This window comes from Sus scrofa, chromosome 8 (assembly GCF_000003025.6).
Source record: "Sus scrofa isolate TJ Tabasco breed Duroc chromosome 8, Sscrofa11.1, whole genome shotgun sequence".
In the NCBI taxonomy this organism is placed as follows: domain Eukaryota; kingdom Metazoa; phylum Chordata; class Mammalia; order Artiodactyla; family Suidae; genus Sus; species Sus scrofa.
In genome coordinates, this window is record NC_010450.4 from 31943425 (window position 1) to 31962690 (window position 19266).

At 47.8% G+C, this 19266-nt stretch overlaps 1 protein-coding gene across 25 annotated transcripts in view; it reads right to left on the reverse strand.

Moving 5' to 3' along the window:
- The window catches only part of APBB2 (amyloid beta precursor protein binding family B member 2), a 380651-nt gene that overhangs the window by 21838 nt on the left and 339547 nt on the right, over positions 1-19266 (reverse strand). For 9 of the 25 annotated variants that reach the window (XM_021101147.1, XM_021101139.1, XM_021101141.1 and 6 more), the window contains one exon: positions 8071-8076. The exons of 15 other annotated variants lie outside the window; for them this stretch is intronic. In XM_021101147.1, the coding sequence (XP_020956806.1) occupies positions 8071-8076 (6 nt within the window). Of the gene's footprint in view, positions 1-3016; positions 3381-8070; positions 8077-19266 lie in introns of those variants that run through there. One more of the 25 variants, XM_021101156.1, reaches the window with a different exon arrangement.

Genomic DNA, 19266 nt, shown 5'->3' on the forward strand with positions numbered 1-19266 from the left:
CCCCGTATTCACTCACGTCAAATACATGTTATGCTTGATGTGAGGAATTTGTGAAGGTGGCACTGAGAGGCAATCGATTAACGTTACTTGTTATTATAAATGAGGAAAAAGAAGTCAAAGCCCACTTTGTCTCATCAACGAGGGACATTTTAATAAATCTTTGCAGTGATACGATTATAATAAGACTTGGTGAAATGCACCTAAAGACCCCCATTCTCCCAGCTTATCTTTCTACAGAAGTGATAAGGGAACAGAGTTGTCACCACTGCAGAGGACAGGTCCCACCTGCAAAGAAGGACAAAAGAGCAGCAACGAGATTTGATCCAAACTTTCCATTTCCAGCCCTTTATGATAAAGAGCTTTCTGTCATCTTCATCTCACCAGCACAGGGCCTGGAGGGAGGAGTCTTGTTTTTATTTTAACACTGCCTGCTCTTCTTTCCCTAACTGCTCTTATTTTCTGGTTGCACTTTGGAAATCTTGTTTTGGGGGTTGGAGGAGGGAAGAAGGGAGAAGGGGATGAGAAATGTCATCTTCCTAAATGGCTAATCCAGAACGTTACACACACACACACACACACACACACGAGACTTTGCGTTTTAATTTTACCCAGTAGCATGTGCACACATGTGGGCATCATGAATTTCATAAAGCTCAGGATCTAGTGTGGTAAATTCCACTTTCTTTTCTCCCTCTTTGCAAGCTTAAAAAGATGCTAAGTTCGTCAACTCTGAAAGGGACATTCTAGCAAATCATCATGTGGATAAACACACATTTTCCACAGGGAATCCTTTGCCAGGCGCTTTCATGAGACGCACAGATGGTGTACACACCAGATCTGAAATTCTAACACCTGCAAATAATCCAGGTGGCTTGGGCAAACCAGACTTTGTAGCCCTCTCTAGAACAGTCTTGCTGTTAATGTTCAAAGCAATTGGTTCCCAGTGAGGAGACCCGAACAAACACGGAGGATAGGAACCAGCAAACCTCTGAAAACATCCTCACCATTGGCTCCGACATGACCTGTGGTTACTTCAGAGAAGGGAGCTCGCATCCCAACCCACAGTCCTCCACCTCCAGAGGCTTCCACCATCTCCAGGGGCCACAATCTCCTTAAAAGTCATGAAAAAGTCAATCGAGCTCCCCAATTCTCTAATCATACCTTCTGGAAGGCTGACCGCAGAAGTGTGACCCACCCAGCCTGAGCTATGTCCCTTCCCTCTGGCCACTGAGCGATGACGGCCTCTCAGCCTACAGCAGGAAGGTGGCCGTCAGCTGGAACTCAGCCCCACCAGCGAGTCACCAGGGACAGACTCCAGCACAGACAGACAAGCACTGCCATCTCTTCACTTTCCCAAGCGGTGTCACAATCATTCTTTCAAGGAGAAAAATCCCCAAACTTTCTTCTTTCATTAAAAAATGGAGCTTTTACAGGAGTTCCCATTGCGGCTCAGTGGTAATGAACCTGACCAGTATCCATGAGAACGAGGGTTCAGTCCCAGGCCTCGCTTAGTGGGTTAAGGATCTAGGCGTTGCTGTGAGCTGTGGTGTAGGTTGCAGACATGGCTCGGATCCCGTGTTGCTGTGGCTATGGTGTAGACCAAGAACTGCAGCTTTGATTCAACCCCTAGCCTGGGAACTTCCATGTGCTGCAGGGGTGGCCCTAGGGAAAAAAAAAAAGCGCAAGTAGAGGGACTGGCCTTGAAAGCATCTTTCTTGGGACTGGAGAGAAATAACAAGGAAGGATAGAGATACAGTTTTGTTGGTGGGGCCGGGAGAGAGACTCACAGACACAGAAAAAAACTTACGGTTACCAAAGGGGGGAAGGGGAGGTATAAATTAGGAGCTGGGGATTAAAATATACACACCACTATGTACAAAACAGATAACCAACAAGGTCTTACCACATAGCACAGGGGAACTATACTCAATATCTTATAATAACCTATAATGGAAGAGAATGTAAAACATAAGAATGTGTGTGTCTGTGTCTAACTGAATCACTTTGCTATACACCTAAACTAGCACAACACTGTAAATTAACTGCATTTCAAAAAAAATTTTTTTTGTCTTTTTTTAGGGCCACACCTGCAGCCTATGGAGGTTCCCAGACTAGGGGTCGAATAGGAGCTGAAGCCACTGCCCTACACCAAAAGCCACAGCAACACGGGATCCAAGCCATGTCTGCAACCTACACCACAGCTCATGGCAACACTGGATCCTTAATCCACGGAGCGAGGCCAGGGATCGAACCTGCCACCTCATGGATGCTAGTCGGGTTCGTGAACCGCTGAGCCATGATGGGAACGCCTGTATTTCAACAATTTTTTTTTTTAAAATGGAGCTTTTATTAACGGATAGAGCTGAGGAATCATGGAGCTTAAAGTCCCCAATTAGCCCAATGGTCAGGGTGACCTTCAGGAAACCACAGGAAACACACACATCTGAGGGATAAATTCCTTTCATTTTAGAGTCACAGCCTTTCCATAGTTTGTTCTTTTAGATTTGGAAAGAGAGAAGAAGTCCATATATTTTGGCTAATAATCAAGACTGAACTTGAGCCCGTCCTTGTAGCTACGGGCCTGGAGGCAAACCTGACCAAGAAAACTCTATAGAGAGGCCACGACAAGCAGGTCCTAGCGTGAGTTCTTCCAGAAGCACGAAAAGCCTACACAACATGGTCCCTAACCTATTTCTATGCCGCCCGCTCCCCGCTTGCTGATTAGGCTCTGCTCAGCCCGCCATCAGCCAGGGTGACCAGGTTATCGCCCACCCATCACCTTCCCCACATGGGGTCGAGCAACCAAGGATCAGAGACCCAGAGGCAATGTCACATGGTTTTAAATGCCGAACAGGTAACAATGACGATGAGCAAAGGTTACACAAGACAAAGTTCTGCCTTTCGAAGACAGTGATGGCTATGAGAATGGTGACAGGCCATGAAGAAAGCAAGGGAGCTTTGCCAGACATTTAAGACAGCACGAGGGGAGGGGGAGAAGTGAAAATCGATCGGTTACCTCTCTCTGAATCCGGGAAGGCATGAGGGAACAGAGCAGAAACAGGACGTTAGCATTCACGAGGCATCCAGCAAATAACACAGCCCGATAACGGCAACTCTGAGCACCGGCATCCCATCTTATTTCCCAACGTGGCTGCAATTAATAGCCTTTTGGTGCTTATTTTAGCTGAACTCTCTCACACAGAAGTGTGTATTTTGAGCCACGTTACGATGAAGCCAAGAGATGCCAGCTGAGTTTACAGAGGCAACATATCAACCGGGGGAGGTAATCGAGCCTAAAATATCACAGTGAAACACAGGAAACTGTTTGTAGTGAACACGGGCAGAGCACTTAGCTTCATTTTCCAGCTCCACCTGCTCCCAATAAAAAACATACAGAAACAATGACATGGAAACAGCCTTACCTGCTTCACTAACACTTCTGACAGCCTATTAATAGAGGTGTGGCATTAGAGTCTGGGTACCGTCGGGGAACTGCATCCAGAGACGGCACCAGAGCAGTCGGGAGTGGAGGCAGCAGCAGGCCAAGGGCAGAGGTGGGACCAAGAGGGGCGTGGGGTGGGGGGCTGGTAAATGAGAGCCTGAAAGTGAGGAAATGGAGCTGTGCCCAGAAGAGAGGGGCGGCACGTGGAGAAGAGCCGAGAGCAATTTGGGGTTTGGGGCCGAAGGCTTTGACTTCCATCCTTGGAGCTGCTCTGAGCCGCCAGGGCCACCTTAACCAACTCGCTTTACCTCCCGACCCAGAGTGCAGCCACTTTGAAGGGGCCCAAAGACAGGGGCCCCCGACGGAGGTAATGAGGAGGAGAGGCAGAAACTCGACTTGCATGGAACCAGCTCTTGCGTGCACCCTGTGGCCAGGGTCACAGAGCGGCCAGCAGGACCCCGCAGAGATGACAGCTGAAATCGTGGTGTCAAAGAGCAAGCACGCCTGGCAGCCAACCCGTCACTGGGCAGAAGGGCTGAGCTGCACACCTTGACACTGAGCAGTGGCCTTCACAAGTGATTAAATGCAGGGAAGCAAACTGACTGAGCAAGCAACCCAAGTCGCAGATATACGGCCTTACAGCGAAAACAACAAAAAGGTCTGAGTGTTTTTTTTTTTTGGTCTTTTTAGGGCCACACCTGCAGCATATGGAGGTTCCCAGACTAGGGGATCTAATCAGAGCCACAGCAACGTCAGATATGAGCCACATCTGCGACCTACACCACAGCTCATGGCAACGCTGGATCCTTAACCCACTGAGCAAGGCCAGGGATCAAACCCGCAATGTCATGGTTCCTGGTCAGATTCGTTTCCGCTGTGCCACAACAGGAACTCCTAGAGTGTGTATTTCAGAATATGCACAGTAAAAAAAAATCTGGAAGAACGTAACTTCCAAACTGTCAACTCTTATCTGGAGGGGGGATCACAGAGATTGTATTTAATAGTTGTTTGAATATTATACAGTAAGAACACGTGAGGTCTGTAATACAAACGTGAATATCAACCTCAATACCCGAGGAAAGCCAGTGACACGGGGAAAAGCCACCACTGCAGTGTGTGTGACGGCCAAGCTCCAGTGACCACCGGACATTGACTGAGCTCTGGCTCTGAGCTGTCCTAACAGCAACCTGATGGGTAAACACTACAGTTCTCACCGATGAAAAGGATACGCTCAGAGAGGGTGAGGGACTTGACCAAGGTCATACAACAGTACACAGGGAAATCAGCATTTGACGGTAGGCCTGCAGGTCTTTGTAGAAAACACCTAAGGCGGGGACCCCACGCGTCTTCACCTCAGCGTTTGGCTCCCAAATGAGCCAGTCGGTTGCTGTGCACAGGTGTTCGAGATGGGCAAAGGGTCTGCAAAGAACCTGGGGTTTTGGAGGAACAGGAGAACCCCCCTCCCTCTCTGTGGCCTGTGAACTTTTGCAGGCTGGACATTCTCCAGAGAGGCCCTTTAGCTGAGCCAGCGGCCAGAGCTGTTCCAATCCTGCTAGTGGCCGTTCCCTTTCGGGTACATTACCTTCTCTTTTTCCTGGGCTCCTTCTCCGTGGCCCATAGGACCTGCTTCCTCGTCAGTGAAAAAGGGACAAGGACCCCTGCCTCAGGGTAATCAGGAGACTACACTGAATGAGATGAGTGTGCAAAGCACGCCTGTGTCGGGAAGGGCAGCGGTCTGCATCGCTCTAGTCATCTCGTGGGGTCATGTCTCAGCCGGGCACCACTTAACCACAGCATGAGGTCACCTCCCACTCCTGCCCCTCTGCACTGCCCAGGAACCGCTATCAAGGCCAGTCTTTTTCTTTTTTTTCTTTTTTTCTTTTTTTTTTTTTGTCTTTCTGCTTTTTCTAGGGCTACTCCCGTGGCATATGGAAGTTCCCAGGCTAGGGGTCGAATCAGAGCTGTAGCCCCTGGGCCTACACCAGAGCCACAGCAACGCAGTTTCTGAGCCGCGTCTGTGACCCACACCACAGCTCATGGCAACGCCGGATCCTTAACCCACTGAGCAAGGCCAGGGATTGAACCTACAACCTCATGATTCCTAGTTGGATTCATTAACCACTGCTCCATGACGGGAACTCCTCTTTTTTTTTTCTTTTTACGGCAGAACTTGAAGCATATGGAGGTTCCCAGGCCAGGGGTGTAATAGGAGCTGCACCTGCTGGCCTATACCACAGCCACAGCAATGCCAGATCTGAGCCAAGTTTTTGGCCTACACCACAGCTCACAGCCACACTTTTTCCTTAACCCACTGAGTGAGGCCAGGGATCAAACCTGCATCGTCATGGATACTAGTCGGATTTATTACCACTGACATACAATGGGAACTCCTTAAGGCCAGTCTTTGGACACAATTTAGATCATCAGCAAAGGATCCAAAGACCTGGATTCTAGTCCCAGTTGGAGTAAACTCTCTGCAAGTCACTTAACCTGAATCTTGGATTTCTCATCTCATATCAGATGCTCCTGGAATCTCCTAATGCTCAGATTTTTTTTTTTTTAAATCAGAAAAGGATTCAAGTATTTTGACTGTTACTACAAAAAAATGAATGGGCAGCATTTGACTAATTTTATGCCAGATGCTTTTAATTTTTCATTCTTAATTTTTAAATTTTTAGCCCATTTAGGCATACACTTAATACAGTTAAGTAACCTTAAATCTAGGCACCTGAGGATACATTCTGTTTCTTTTGTGTACAATTATTGTCAGAGTCTTGGATATTGTATTTAATCTTATTCATTTACTTTTGTCTTTTGAGGGCTGCACCCACGGCATATGGAGATTCCCAGGCTAGGGGTCAAATTGGAGCTGTAGCCGCCGGCCCACGCCACAGCCACAGCAACACCAGATCCTTAACCCACTGAGCAAGGCCAGGGATCGAACCTGCGACCTTACTGTTACTAGTGAGATTTGTTTCCACTGAGTTATGACGGGAACTCCGGAGTCTTGTATACTTTAAATCAGACCTATTATGAGTGTTATTTCACTTACGGAAATAACATCAATATGTAGCTATATGTTTTTCCCTGAAGGCAGTACTCAGAAAAGTGACACTGTGAACTTTTTTTTCTTTTTCTTCTTCGGCCGCACCCATGGCATGTGGAAGTTCCCAGGCCAGGGATCAAATTTGAGATGCAGTTGTGACCTCTACCACAGCTGGGGCAAAACCGGATCCTTAACCCACTGTGCCACAGCAGAAACTCCATCACTTAACAAGGTTAATTTTTGGTGGGGGGTGGGGTTAATAGATGCTGCTTCATTTAAGTACTGAAGTAAAAACCAGCCATAAATAGGGATTTCAGAGTCCCTATTTCTGAAATATCTGTGAAATGTCATTCAAAAAAGGCAGACGGGTCCTACTGGCAGCTGCTTTACCAACTCAACACCTTGTAATGTGCTGGGATAAAACATCAGCCCAAAGCTGGCCATCTGCATGGAGTGCGCCCCTCTGAGAGCGGGGAAGCCTAAATTTAGAAGCAGGTGCAAACTAGCCCCAGTCTCACTGTATAAGATGTCAGAGGGGAAGACTCCCACCTCAGGATTAATTCCACACCAGCCACACAACCCAAGGCTGCCTCATCAGCACGCTCTCGGCGGCTGTTTCTCGGGAAAATGAACAGAGGAGTAATTGGCAAGGTTTTTGTTAAAATAAGCCTGAAATAACAGAACCACTTGGCATGCGTCACCAGGCATCCAAATGAATAGGCAATTCCTCAAAAAAAAAGAACAAAACCCAGCATACCAGAGTGACAATGTCTATGCCAGGCTTTTGAAGAGGACACACCTCCCGCCCCAGCGCAGCCGCCTACTTCTTATACACCGCGCACCGTCCCCGCTTCACAACCTGAGTACGGGCAGCAAAGACATGCCAGGGCACGTCACAAGCCATCTTTGTAGAACTAGCTGCTTCCTCATGCTCTGGATGCTTGTCTTCCATCGCTGGGAGTCATTCGAGCCTCCCGAGCGCCAGCACAGACCAGCGTTAGCCCCACGGCCGTGAACTAAAGACATTAAACTTCACGGCAAGGAGACTCTTGCACCAAACCTGAACCTGACATCTCTCTCCTGTTTCCCAGCTTCCCTGGTTTTTTGTCTGACATTTATTCGCTGTTTGCCCTCCGCCAAGGCCCTTAGCCTCTCGGCCCTTCAGTTTCTTCATCTGTGAAATGGGAGCAAGAGAAGTGCTTGCCTCCCCAGGGCGCTGTGAGGGTGGCACCTGTTAGGACTCTCACAGCAGGACCGCGCGCAGTGTGGACCTGACGGCAATGCTGAGCGTGCGCTTCCCATGGGGGGGGAAGAGCCGGGGAGGGAGGTCCTGACTGGATCATGGAACCTTTTGGACTCTGATGAAAACACTCCAGAAAGAAATGCATACAGACATACAGTTTTAGACACTATTTCAGGGGGGTGGGGGAGAAAGTCCAATAATCCCTGGAACGCATTCCCAGACCCTTTTAGAATCCACACCCTGCAGGTGAAAGACCTGCGAACTGGATTCTGAGCTTATGCAAATTTACCATCTGGTGTCTCCGAGAGCTTCAGAAAATTCAGCTCCCCACTGGAACACCTCTCTCTGAGTTCCCCTCCCACCTCCCAGCTCCTGCCCCAGCACCAGGAGGCCTGTTAGCCAACTGGGGTTAGCGCTCCAACTGGACTAAGTGTGAAACAGAGGATCCAACGTGGTGTAAGGTTATTGAAATTCAAGGCACATGCTTCTAAACAAAGGACTTTCTCATGCCGCCCGAGAGAAGACACACAATAGTTACCAGTCAGCTTACTAATGAGGCAAAAAGGGATATTTGAGAGCAACCAGGAAACGGGAATTTTCTAAAAGTCCATCTTTGAAGAGAACAAGAATTAATGAGGATCTGCTTTCTTCGGTGCTCTACTGCATTTAAAATCCAAAAACCAAAAACCTTGCTTCTCTGAATATCTGAGCAAAAAGAAAATCACACACACACACACGACTTATACTTAGTTCTCAAGTCAGAGCTAGTTCATGTCAGGTTACGGTTTTCAGGGTATAAAGTTTAGGGCACGAAGGATAAAATCATATAAAATATACCTGACTTGTGACACTGTGGGCTGACTTCCTGGAGGTAGAGAAGGTAAAACAAAACCAAAAATACTTGATCCCCAGAAGGTTCCAAGTGAGTGTTTAAAGACTCTGGCACTGAGGTGGGAAGGTGAAAGCTTCGCGTGTGGGGAAAGTGGCTTCCAGGCAAGCAGTGCCATGAGGGCCCAGACCAGGCCCCTGCATTAAAATGAGTTCCCGTCGCGGCTCAGTAGTTAACGAATCCGACTAGGAACCATGAGTTTTCAGGTTCGATCCCTGGCCTTGCTCAGTGTGTTAAGGATCCAGCATTGCCATGATCTACAGTGTTGTTCGCAGACGCAGCTCGGATCCAGCATTGCTGTGGTTGTGGTGTAGGCCAGCGGCTATAGCTCTGATTGGACCCCTAGCCTGGGAACCTCCATATGCCGCGGGAGCGGCCCTACAAGAGGCAAAAAGACAATAAATAAATAAATAAAGCCATTGCAAGTCTGTGGTGAACTCTCTTCAGCTCATGCACCCAGTCTCTCGGAGGGCCTCTTGTCCAGGAGTCATCTTCTCAAATCCGTTTCTGAACTTTCAGGAGGCTTTAGGGCCATAGCTATGGAGCCAATTACCATTCCTTTGTACAGATAAAGGGAATACTACTGTAGATGATATAAAGAGCCAAGGAGTTCCTGTCGTGGCTCAGTGGAAACAAACCGGACTAGTATCCATGAGGACGCGGGTTCAATCCCTGGTCCAGCTCAGTGGGTTAAGGATCCAGCGTTGCAGTGAACTGCAGTGTAGGTTGAAGACGCAGCTCAGATCCTGAGTTGCTGTGTCTGTGGTGTCGGCCGGCAGCTGCAGCTCTGATTAGATCCCTAGGCTGGGAACCTCCATACACTGCAGGTGAGGTCCTAAAAAGAAAAAGAAAAAAAAAAAAAAAAAAGAAAGAAAAAAAAAAAAAGCCTAGACACTTGGCCTTCATTTGAATTGTGGAAATTTACACGTGGATACAAGTATCCCTGACTGTGTAAATGCAATAATCCCTGCACAAAATCAGACATCAACACTAGGATGACGGATTGCTAAAAACAAAAGAACAACAGCAGTTCCCATTTTATTCAATCTGCCACCTAGCTGGGCTCTGTTCTTGGTGCATATTATCGCCAAGCCACACAATCAAACTGCAGGGGAGCCTCATGACTCATTTTATAGATGAGTCTAAGGTTCTGGGAATTGAAGTTGCCCAAAACGCCCACAGCCAGATCCACCAATGGAAGTCAGGTTGCTGGCGGGTGTGGCCTTTGCTCCGTGTTTTGGAGGCACCTGGGCCTGCCTCCCTCCCAGTGAAGGGGCTGCCCTCAGGACCCCATCCCTCAGCTCCCTGCTCCTGTCTCCGTCCCTGTTGGATCTCTGGTCCCATCACGGCTGGACCTGGTGACAAAACACTAAGTGCTGTGCTTGGTCTATAGAACTTCCAGGGAAAAAGCTGAGGATTTTCCTTCCTTTACACGGCAGATGCTTATTCTGTTGCTCCCCTGCTTATGACTCCCCTGGCCCCAAGCCCTCAACTCCCCATCTACCTCTGATCTCACTTCCCGCCTCACCCTCATCTCCTGGGCTCCAGCCACACTCTGTTCACCAACACGCCCACCTGTTCTGCCCTGGAGCCTTTGTGCTCACTGTTGCTGCTGTCTGGATAGTTAGTCTCCCAGTATCCCAGCAAGGACTCTTTTTAACGTTATCACTTCCAAAAGACCCCTGGGTACCCTCCAGTCACCACCTACACTCAAGGCATCTAAAAGTACCCTGCTTGTCTGTTTACTGCCTGTCTTTCCTTCTCCCCCACAAAAAAGCAAAATCCGAGTGTAAAGGAACCTTTGTGCGTCGTCCACCCATCACCGCAGGTAAGTATTTACTCATCACTGCCTGGTACATAGTAGGTAACCAATAAATAGTTCTTTTTCTTTTTTTTGTCTTTTTGCCATTTCTAAGGCCGCTCCCGCGGCACATGGAGATTCCCAGGCTGGGGGCCAAATCGGAACTGTAGCCGCCGGCCTACACCAGAGCCACAGCAACTCGGGATCCGAGCCTCGTCTGTGACCTACACCATAGCTCATGGCAACACCGGATCCTTAACCCACTGAGCAAGGCCAGGGATCGAACCTGCAACCTCATGGTTCCTAGTCAGATTCGTTAACCACTGAGCTACATGGGAACTCCAATAAATAGTGCTAAATAAGTAACTAAGTAGTGTAAACAAAGGACCCCCCCGGCCCTTATTCCTGCTCATGGTGGTAAGGGAATAATGCTGTGGATAGTAGGGAGCTGGCTGGATTTCTTTTTGTCCTGCTGTTGTTTATCACGGCTGGCACTTTAAAAATGACTTCGGTTCTCATTCTGTTCTCATGTCATCTGAAACAATGTTAATAAAACATATATTTTATCTGAATGGGCAAGAGGCGAGTTCGGAGAAGATTAATCTCTTATGACTCGATTTGAAAGCAAAGCAAATCTATACTCCGATCAGCTCCAGCAGAAACAAGGCACAGTTTCCAGAGGCCCTAACTAGATTCTTTCTTTAGAACATTTGTCTAAATGAAAAACAGCTCCTCAGCTCCTGAAGAAATCAATATATAAATTTCCCTTGTATATTGATTTCTATCAAGATTTATCAACTCCCTAGATAATCTTCTCTATATTTGTACTCCAAGAGAAATAAACTTTTGTTGATCATTTAGAGAAAAGACCTCAGCAGTGCCTTTCCATACATGCTGAGGCTGAGAAAGCCTTGAGGGGCGGGGAGTGGGGGTGTTGGACTAGACATTTACATGCAGGGTTCCTGCGCCCCCCAGAGGGAACCCTGGGGGGGGGGTTCTACCTTGGCATGAGTTAACCTCTTGGTACAGTTTGGAGGAAGACACAGCTATCCTATTCGGTAGGGTTACTTTTTTATTTATTTTATTTTATTTATTTATTTATTTATTTTTGGCTTTTTAGGGCTGCACCCTCAGCATGTGAAGTTCCCAGGCTAGGGGTCAAATCGGAGCTACAGCTGCCAGTCTATGCCACAGCCACAGCCATGCCAGATCTAAGCTGCATCTGTGACCGACACCACAGCTCATGGCAACGCCAGATCCTTAAGCCACTGAGCGAGGCCAGGGATCGCACTTGGGTCGGATTTGCTTCCAATGTGCCATAATGGGAACTCCTTAAGGTTACTTTTTATACACAGATAGCCTCCTTATTCTCACATCGTTTCCCTTTTCAATAAAATATGATAAACCTTTGAAAAAAACCCAACAACTCACAAGCCCAGCATGGTAGCATCCTGGTTTTACAGTCTGAAAACCTTTCACAGTCCATCTGTCTTTGTAATTGACAAACAGAATTAACGTGCCATCTCTGAGAAGCTCAAGGGTGGGCTTGGGGATGTTCGCATGCGTAACAGTCTGCCACGGATGTAGCCCTGCCCGCCTGACCTTCTTCAGGAAAGCTCCCCGGGGACTGGTTTTCAGACACCACAACGCTGCCCGAAGGCGACCAAGGCTTCTTGCTTCCAAAGGACCAGCTCTCTAGTTCAGGTGTCATATGGTTTCCACTCAGGTCCTTTAAATCAGGAGTCGTGAACGATGGCCCCAGGATCACAGTCCATCCGCCTCCTGTCTGTTTTTATAAATCCAGTGTCACTGGAACACAGCCACATCCATTCATCTCCTACTGTCTACAGCTGCATTTGCGAGACCATGACAGAGCCAGGGAGCTGCAACAGGGACTACGGTGCCCCAGGTATTGACTCCCTGGCCTTTTACAGCCTAAGTGCAGGACCCTGCTCTAGATGACGGCCTGATTCAGGGCTGCAGCATACAATATGGGCAAACACCGAGACTAGGACCAGCTAAGTAACTTGTGGAGCCGCTGCAAAATAAAAATGCTAGGCCCTGCGTGAAAAACCATTACGAATTTCAAGATAGCAACAATAGAGTGGTACACCAAGCGTGCATTAAACCCGTGCACTGGCTGAGATGGTGGAATAATCCCTGTTACAGGTGACAAATTCCAGGGCCAGCTAGCAACTCTCTTGCCCAGAGGAGCAGGAACTCTTCCAATTTGCAGCTTCTTTTTTTTTTTTTTTTTTCCCCTGTAGGGCTGCACCCACAGCATGTGGAGGTTCCCAGGCTAGGGGTCGAATGAGAGCTGTAGCCACCGGCCTACACCATAGCCACAGCAATGCCAGATCCGAGCTGTATCTGTAACCTATACCACGGCCCACAGCAATGCCGGATCCTTAACCCACTGAGCAGGGCCAGGGATTGAACCTGCGTCCTCATAGAATGCTAGTCAGATTCGTTTCCACTGAGCTACAATGGGAACTCCGAGGCTTCTTTAGAACCAAACTGCCTTTTGCTCAATTAAAATCTTACATGAATCCCCAACATGAGAACCAGAATCAATCTGGGTCTCTGCTCCAGCCATTTTATTTCTAAAGAGTCTTTAGCAGGCTAGGACTTTCCTTAGAATGTTTTTCTTGGGGGGTGGGGGGATAAAAAACCAAAACACACGAGACTCCTTGAAAACAGCATTTTCATGTAACCTGGCAAACAGATGCATGCTTTGACATGACAGAATCAGGCCAAATCAGCCCAGACCGTCAACTGTGCTCTCTGCAGCTGCTTTTCCTCTATCATAATTATTTCAGCTGTCATAATTTATTCATCCCCAGACATGCTTACATGTTCTAGGGTAACCAGTCCAGGCTTCCAGATCAAAGAGGTGGCAGCCCCACTCACTTCTGCCCCTTCTCTGCCTGAATTTCTGACTTCAGGAGGAATATTTTCTGCATCAATATTTTCTTGCAAACCCAAAGTTGGTTTAAAAATCAAAGTTAACTGACAAAGACATTGTAAGCTTTCACGTTCACAAATCTGAAGTTAGAAGGAGGGGCCAAAAAAATCCCATCAGACATCAAATATTTCATTTCTCTGCTTTTTATTTTTTATTTATTTTTTGTCTTTGGTCTTTTTAGGGCCACACCTGCGGCATATGGAGGTTCCTAGGCTAGGGGTCGAATCAGAGCTACAGCTACTGACCTACATCACAGCCACAGCAACGTCGGATCTGAGCCTGTCTGTGACCTACACTACAGCTCATGGCAACACCGGATCCTTAACCCACTGAGTGAGGCCAGGGATGGAACCCGAAACCTCCTGGTTCCTAGTCAGATTCGTTTCCGCTATGCCATGGGAACTCCGTTTCTCTGCTTTTTTAGATACAAGGAAATGGCTTTTCTAGCTCGCAAAATGCACGGTGAACTTCCTGCACAGTTACTAAGGAATTTTATTCCTTCTGATTTTAAACAGATATGGAACAAGTTTTATTCACAACAGCCTTTCAGGTGTTCGAATGACAGAGCATCTTGCATGTGAAATAAAAATAACTTCAAATGCAATTATCAATGGTTTCTTATAAATCTGCAAGCAAAGATAGGGTAATTCCATATGGATTAAAGCTTAAACCTGTCTTCTTACTGACTTTGACCCTTTATTTTTAGGACAGAACAAAGAAAATGCTCAAAGGTCTGATAACCAGTTGAGAAGGATGGTCAGGGCAATGAAGAGCAAAAATGTCCTGGAAAAAATAGCCAATGCGCCACAGGTCACTGGCTATAGCCACGCATCCACCCTGGAGAATAAGGAAACATTAAGGGCTCAGGACAATATACATTAAAGGTGAGTTACTCCATTGCTTCACTGTCCTTACACAGACATTATGTCTATTAATATGCATTTCCAGTGGAGATGAACAATCAATCTAACGATCCGGGAACGGTCCTAGATGACTCCTCCTCCTGCGTCTTCCAGAGTTCAGTCTCCACAACCCGCTTCTCCGCATCCGCATCCCCTCTGCCACTCCTTTGATCTTTCCTGGACTAGGACCTGCTCACTGATCCTGCCACGTCGCATCAGCCCCTGACAGCCGTACCCTTCAACAGCAATCACTAAGATCTTCCCTCACTTTTTAAGAAATCACATCAAGGCACTCGCCCCGTTATGACCCTTCAGAGGCTTCTCATGGAATTAAAATGAAAACAGCAGACCTTCATTTCACCCACAGCTAAAAAGCCCTGAATGATCTAGTCATGTCCCCCCCTCCCGCCGCCCGCCACCAGCCCCCTATTTCCTCTTTCACCCCAGAGCCTGTCACTGGCCTCCTTTCGCACCCTCGAATTCCTGGGCACTTCTTGACCTTGGACCTTCCTCCCGCTGCCGCCACACAGCTGGCTTCTTCTCAGCTTTCAAGCTCAGCTCACGTGTCACCTCCCTCCCCTCTTGGAGCCCCTTTTCCCCACTGAGGCACTCTCTCTGTTGCACTGTATGATAAACGCTGAAAGCCTTTACCATAATCTACACCATTTTGCGTCCTGAGTTGTCTTTATAGCCTAGCTCCTGCCTCTCATTCCCTCATGTACTTCATGAGATGCCTGACACTGATGGTCCACATCTGAACAGCAAGTTAAACTACAGATGATCAAGAACATGCGTTAATCAGAAAACAGAAAATGAAGTATTTCATCGACATTCATTCGACGATTCGGTTATTTATGGACAGCATCCTGTGCCAGGGACTACGTTTGAATTTAAAGGGCTTAGACTTTCTGAAAAATGTTATACTCTGAGTTTAAAACAGGCAGTCACAAAGAACAAGTTGCACTACTCTTCAGGGTGTTTTCATGTGACCCTAGGGATTTTGTGGAAAAGTCTGAAAAGCCAGACAAGAAATTACTATGAACAGAACACTCCCCAAATCCACAAGAAGAGAGCATGGTAGGGGTTTTTGAACTGTGTGACAGGTTTCTAAACCTAGGAGTCACCTCTTAACACCTGGGAGACTGGGAACAGAGGTAAAGCTTTGCTCAGGTAGTAGCATTTCCCTGAGGGGCTGTTCAAGATGAGAGCTAATGAGGAGAGACCAGGAGGCTGCTGGAATGATAGTTTTGAAACACACTGGAATTCGCATATCCAAAAAAACAATGCCACTGTTGACAGTCTTTCAGAACCTAGCTGGTCGGCCTTGCAGGCCCAGACTCCTCTGAGAGGCAGCCACGACCAAGGCGAACAAGCTGAAGATGAGGGACTCTTGTGCACAACGACCCACTGGTCTGACTAATGCTTTGGAGTGGAGGTGCCTTTTGGCCCCACTTGTTTGTAACCACAGCCTGAGCTCAGCTGACCTCATGGCAGCAGCCAGCAGTACCTCAGGGTCATCCACACCACTCCTCGGGCATGGTCTAGTTCAGAGCACCCCCAATGCGCCCTGTGCTGGTACCGTGTGAGCTCCAAGAAAGCAAGAAGGTGTTACATCTACCATTTAATCATCAGAGCCAAGCATACAGCAAGCATTCGATAAACGCTTGTTAAATAAATCATCCCCTTTGCTCAAAAGCCAGGACTTGCTAGAATGACATAAAAACTCATAAGTGAACCAGCAGCTGTCAGAAAGGGGGGGGGGGTTCCTGACCAAACCAGCACATAAGCCCATGCCTTCACTCTAAGTCAAGGCCAGCAGCACCTTCTACCATGATAACGGCTGATGCCTTGTGGAAAGTCTTTCCCCCTCTTAAGCTTACTATACACATTTTACTTTGGACAACACAGCCACGATAACTTGCAAAATTACAGATGAAATTTACAAATACAGATTTAGGGCTGTTCTCCTCAAAGTGCATTATGCATCTAACTTCTTGGGAAAGGTCTCAGGATACTTTTGTCCTAAAAGGCTTCACAAAGCAAATAACAACTCAAAGGCAGTAGCAACGATCTGAACTTTTAAGGAGAGAACTTACAAACTTCTTTTGTGTCAGAGTAAGGCTGGAGGAGGGGACAGACTAAGAAAACCAGAAAGAGAACATGAGGAAAGCAGGCGGATCCCACCATTCATGATACAAGTGGAAGCCAGGCTGCAGCTGTGGTTATAAAAAGAAAGAAAAGGCTAATGGAATTACCTCCTCCCCCACCTTCTCCCAACCAAGGCAGTAATGAAGATTCACAGCCAAGACATTAATTAGGGAATCGATAGATACGCCTGGATACAATATTGGTACAGGGAAATAGATAATGGATAGAAAAGACATAGATTTCCCGAGAATCCAATCAAGTGTTGTATTCAATATTTAAATCACGTGTGACTTAAAAAAACAACAAAAAATCTACTTCTTTTCAGTGCCAAGAGCAAGCGTATGATAAGTTGGCTGCTTTTCTACATTTTGGGAATTTAAGACATCTTCCCACATGGAAGTTACATCAATATTGTGTGTCATATAACAAACCATTTGGAACCGCACAGCCTTTCTACACCAAAGGAGGTGCAATTCAAAAATTACCAGGGATTACGAAGATCCTGCAATATTTTTCACTCCTGATATAGACAAGAAGACATAAATGTAGATTCACTGGAGGGCATGTGAGATGAGTGCATTCATTTACTCAATCATAATTCTGGGCAGAAATGCCCGGGGCAGACCATCCGAACAGCCCACCACTGAACAGCTTCCTGCCACGTTGCTAAATTGGATCAAAAGACTCTTCCACGATTCCCCCACTTCACGCAATCCTCACCCCTCCTTCCAGCAAGGCAGAAAGACCCGTCTCTAGACCCCCTAGCCGCCCCCACCTCGTTAAGCGCGGACTCCCGGGAAGGAGCCTTTGTCCCGCGCGCGCGAGCTCCGGCGCCCCGCCGGTTACCTCTGCGCGCACCTGCAGACAAAGGCGCGCTGCCCCCGCCCCACGTCCCTCACCTTGGCCTCCTGGGCAGCCCTGGGGCTGGGCGAGGATGCCGCCCGCGCTCGGGGGACGACAGCAGGTAGCCGGCACCAGCCACCCCCGGGCGGTCTCACACTTGAAACGGAAGGAAAGGGCGCTTTCCTTCCGTTTCAAGTTGAAGCGAGTACCACCGCGCCTCCCTGCCCCGACTGCCCGCCGCCGGCGCCCATTGGCTGACCGGAAGGCACGTGGGCCGCTGCCCCGCCCACCCCGCGCCCCGCCCCCGCCAGGTGCCCCCGCCAGGTGCCCCCAGCCGCCCGCCAGACGAGCGGAGAGAGGGGTGGAGTACACCCGCTCCAAGATACTCCCCTTCTATGACTAATATTTCCCTTTGGGGACTCGCAGGGCTTGGAGAATTCATTCTGCTCCTACTGAACCTCTTTAGAAAGTTGACATCCCGGGCCTGGGTCACTGGTTTCTCAAATGACTTGTCTGACCGTCTTAGGGAGAGGGGGCGTAGGGCAGCCCACAGCCAGAAAGCCTCTGCAATACGACGAAAAGCAGAAGCAAACTCCAGTTTGATTGATCAGGCAGCAAGGTTTGAACTGAGCTGAAAGGTATGTTTTACAGGCTCCCTGCCAATTTACACGAACAGTGGTTCAGCCCTAAACACCCTTCCCATCGCTTCCTCTCTTAAGGCACCTTTTGTTTACTGCTTACCCTTAAAGCCAAAAAGACACTGGGCACCCCAACACTGTCACCTCTAGCTGAGGGCTCCTCTCCCCTCATATACATGGAAGCATAAAAGTGTCCCATTGGCAAAATAACAAGTTTTGCTTTTTGTTTTTTTGGGGTTTTGTTTTTTAAAGGCTGCAACTGTGCACATGGAAGCTCCCAGGTTAGGGGTCAAACGGTGCTGTAGCTGACAGCCTATGCCACAGAAACAGCCAGATCCTTAACCCACTGAGTGAGGCCAGGGATGCTAACTAGGTATGTTAGCGCTGAGCCACAAGGGGAACTCCTAAATAACAGTATTTTAAATAAGAGTGCTGGCCAGCCACTGGCCAAAATAGTTTTGAGAGGAAAATTCAAGGTCTCCTACTGATTATACTCTGTGTGTGCTGAAAGTAATTTCCCCTTTCTTGTTTCTGGGCATGAATAAGTTATTTGACTGAGTGATAACAAAATGAAACAGGCAGGGAGCATGAGCCATGTCTTCTGCCCAATTCAAAGTTCTGTACATTCCTTTTATTAGAAAAAGGGACAGAAAATACAAAATACACATGGAAAATCAAGGCAGTATGTAACTAAGAGGGCTTGTCTGGGTTTAGTAAAACACATCATGGATAATACTGAAAACTGTTTTTAATGTGCCTGTTTTAAAAGAGGATGAAACATCTCATTCAACATTTATTAAACTCTTCCTAAGTGCCAGGCTCTGTGCTGACAATTTTTTTTTTTCTTTTTGTCATTTCTAGGGCTGCTTCTGTGGCATATGGAGGTTCCCAGGCTAGGGGTCCAGTTGGAGCTGTAGCTGCCGGCCTGCGCCACAGCCACAGCAACACGGGATCTGAGACGCGCCTGCAATCTACACCACAGCTCACGGCAACACTGGATCCTTAACCCACTGAGCAAGGCCAGGGATCGAACCCACAACCTCATGGTTCCTAGTCGGATTCGTTAACCACTGAGCCATGACGGGAACTCCTCTGTGCTGACAATTTTACATTAGGCTTTTTCTGGTTGGTGATTGTCTTTCACGGGAGGCATGATTGAATTCATCATGTATGGAATCCATGACCAGTAGTACCTTAGTTATTTAGAAGAGTTGCTTACAATGAACTGCTCTGGCAGCCACAACTGTTTGTTGGCCCAAACTGGAAATGGGCGTGGGTTTGAGTCTTGGGGTTCAGCAGTCAGAATAGGCATCACCAAATCTGGAGACATGAACCGATTTTGCAGGATT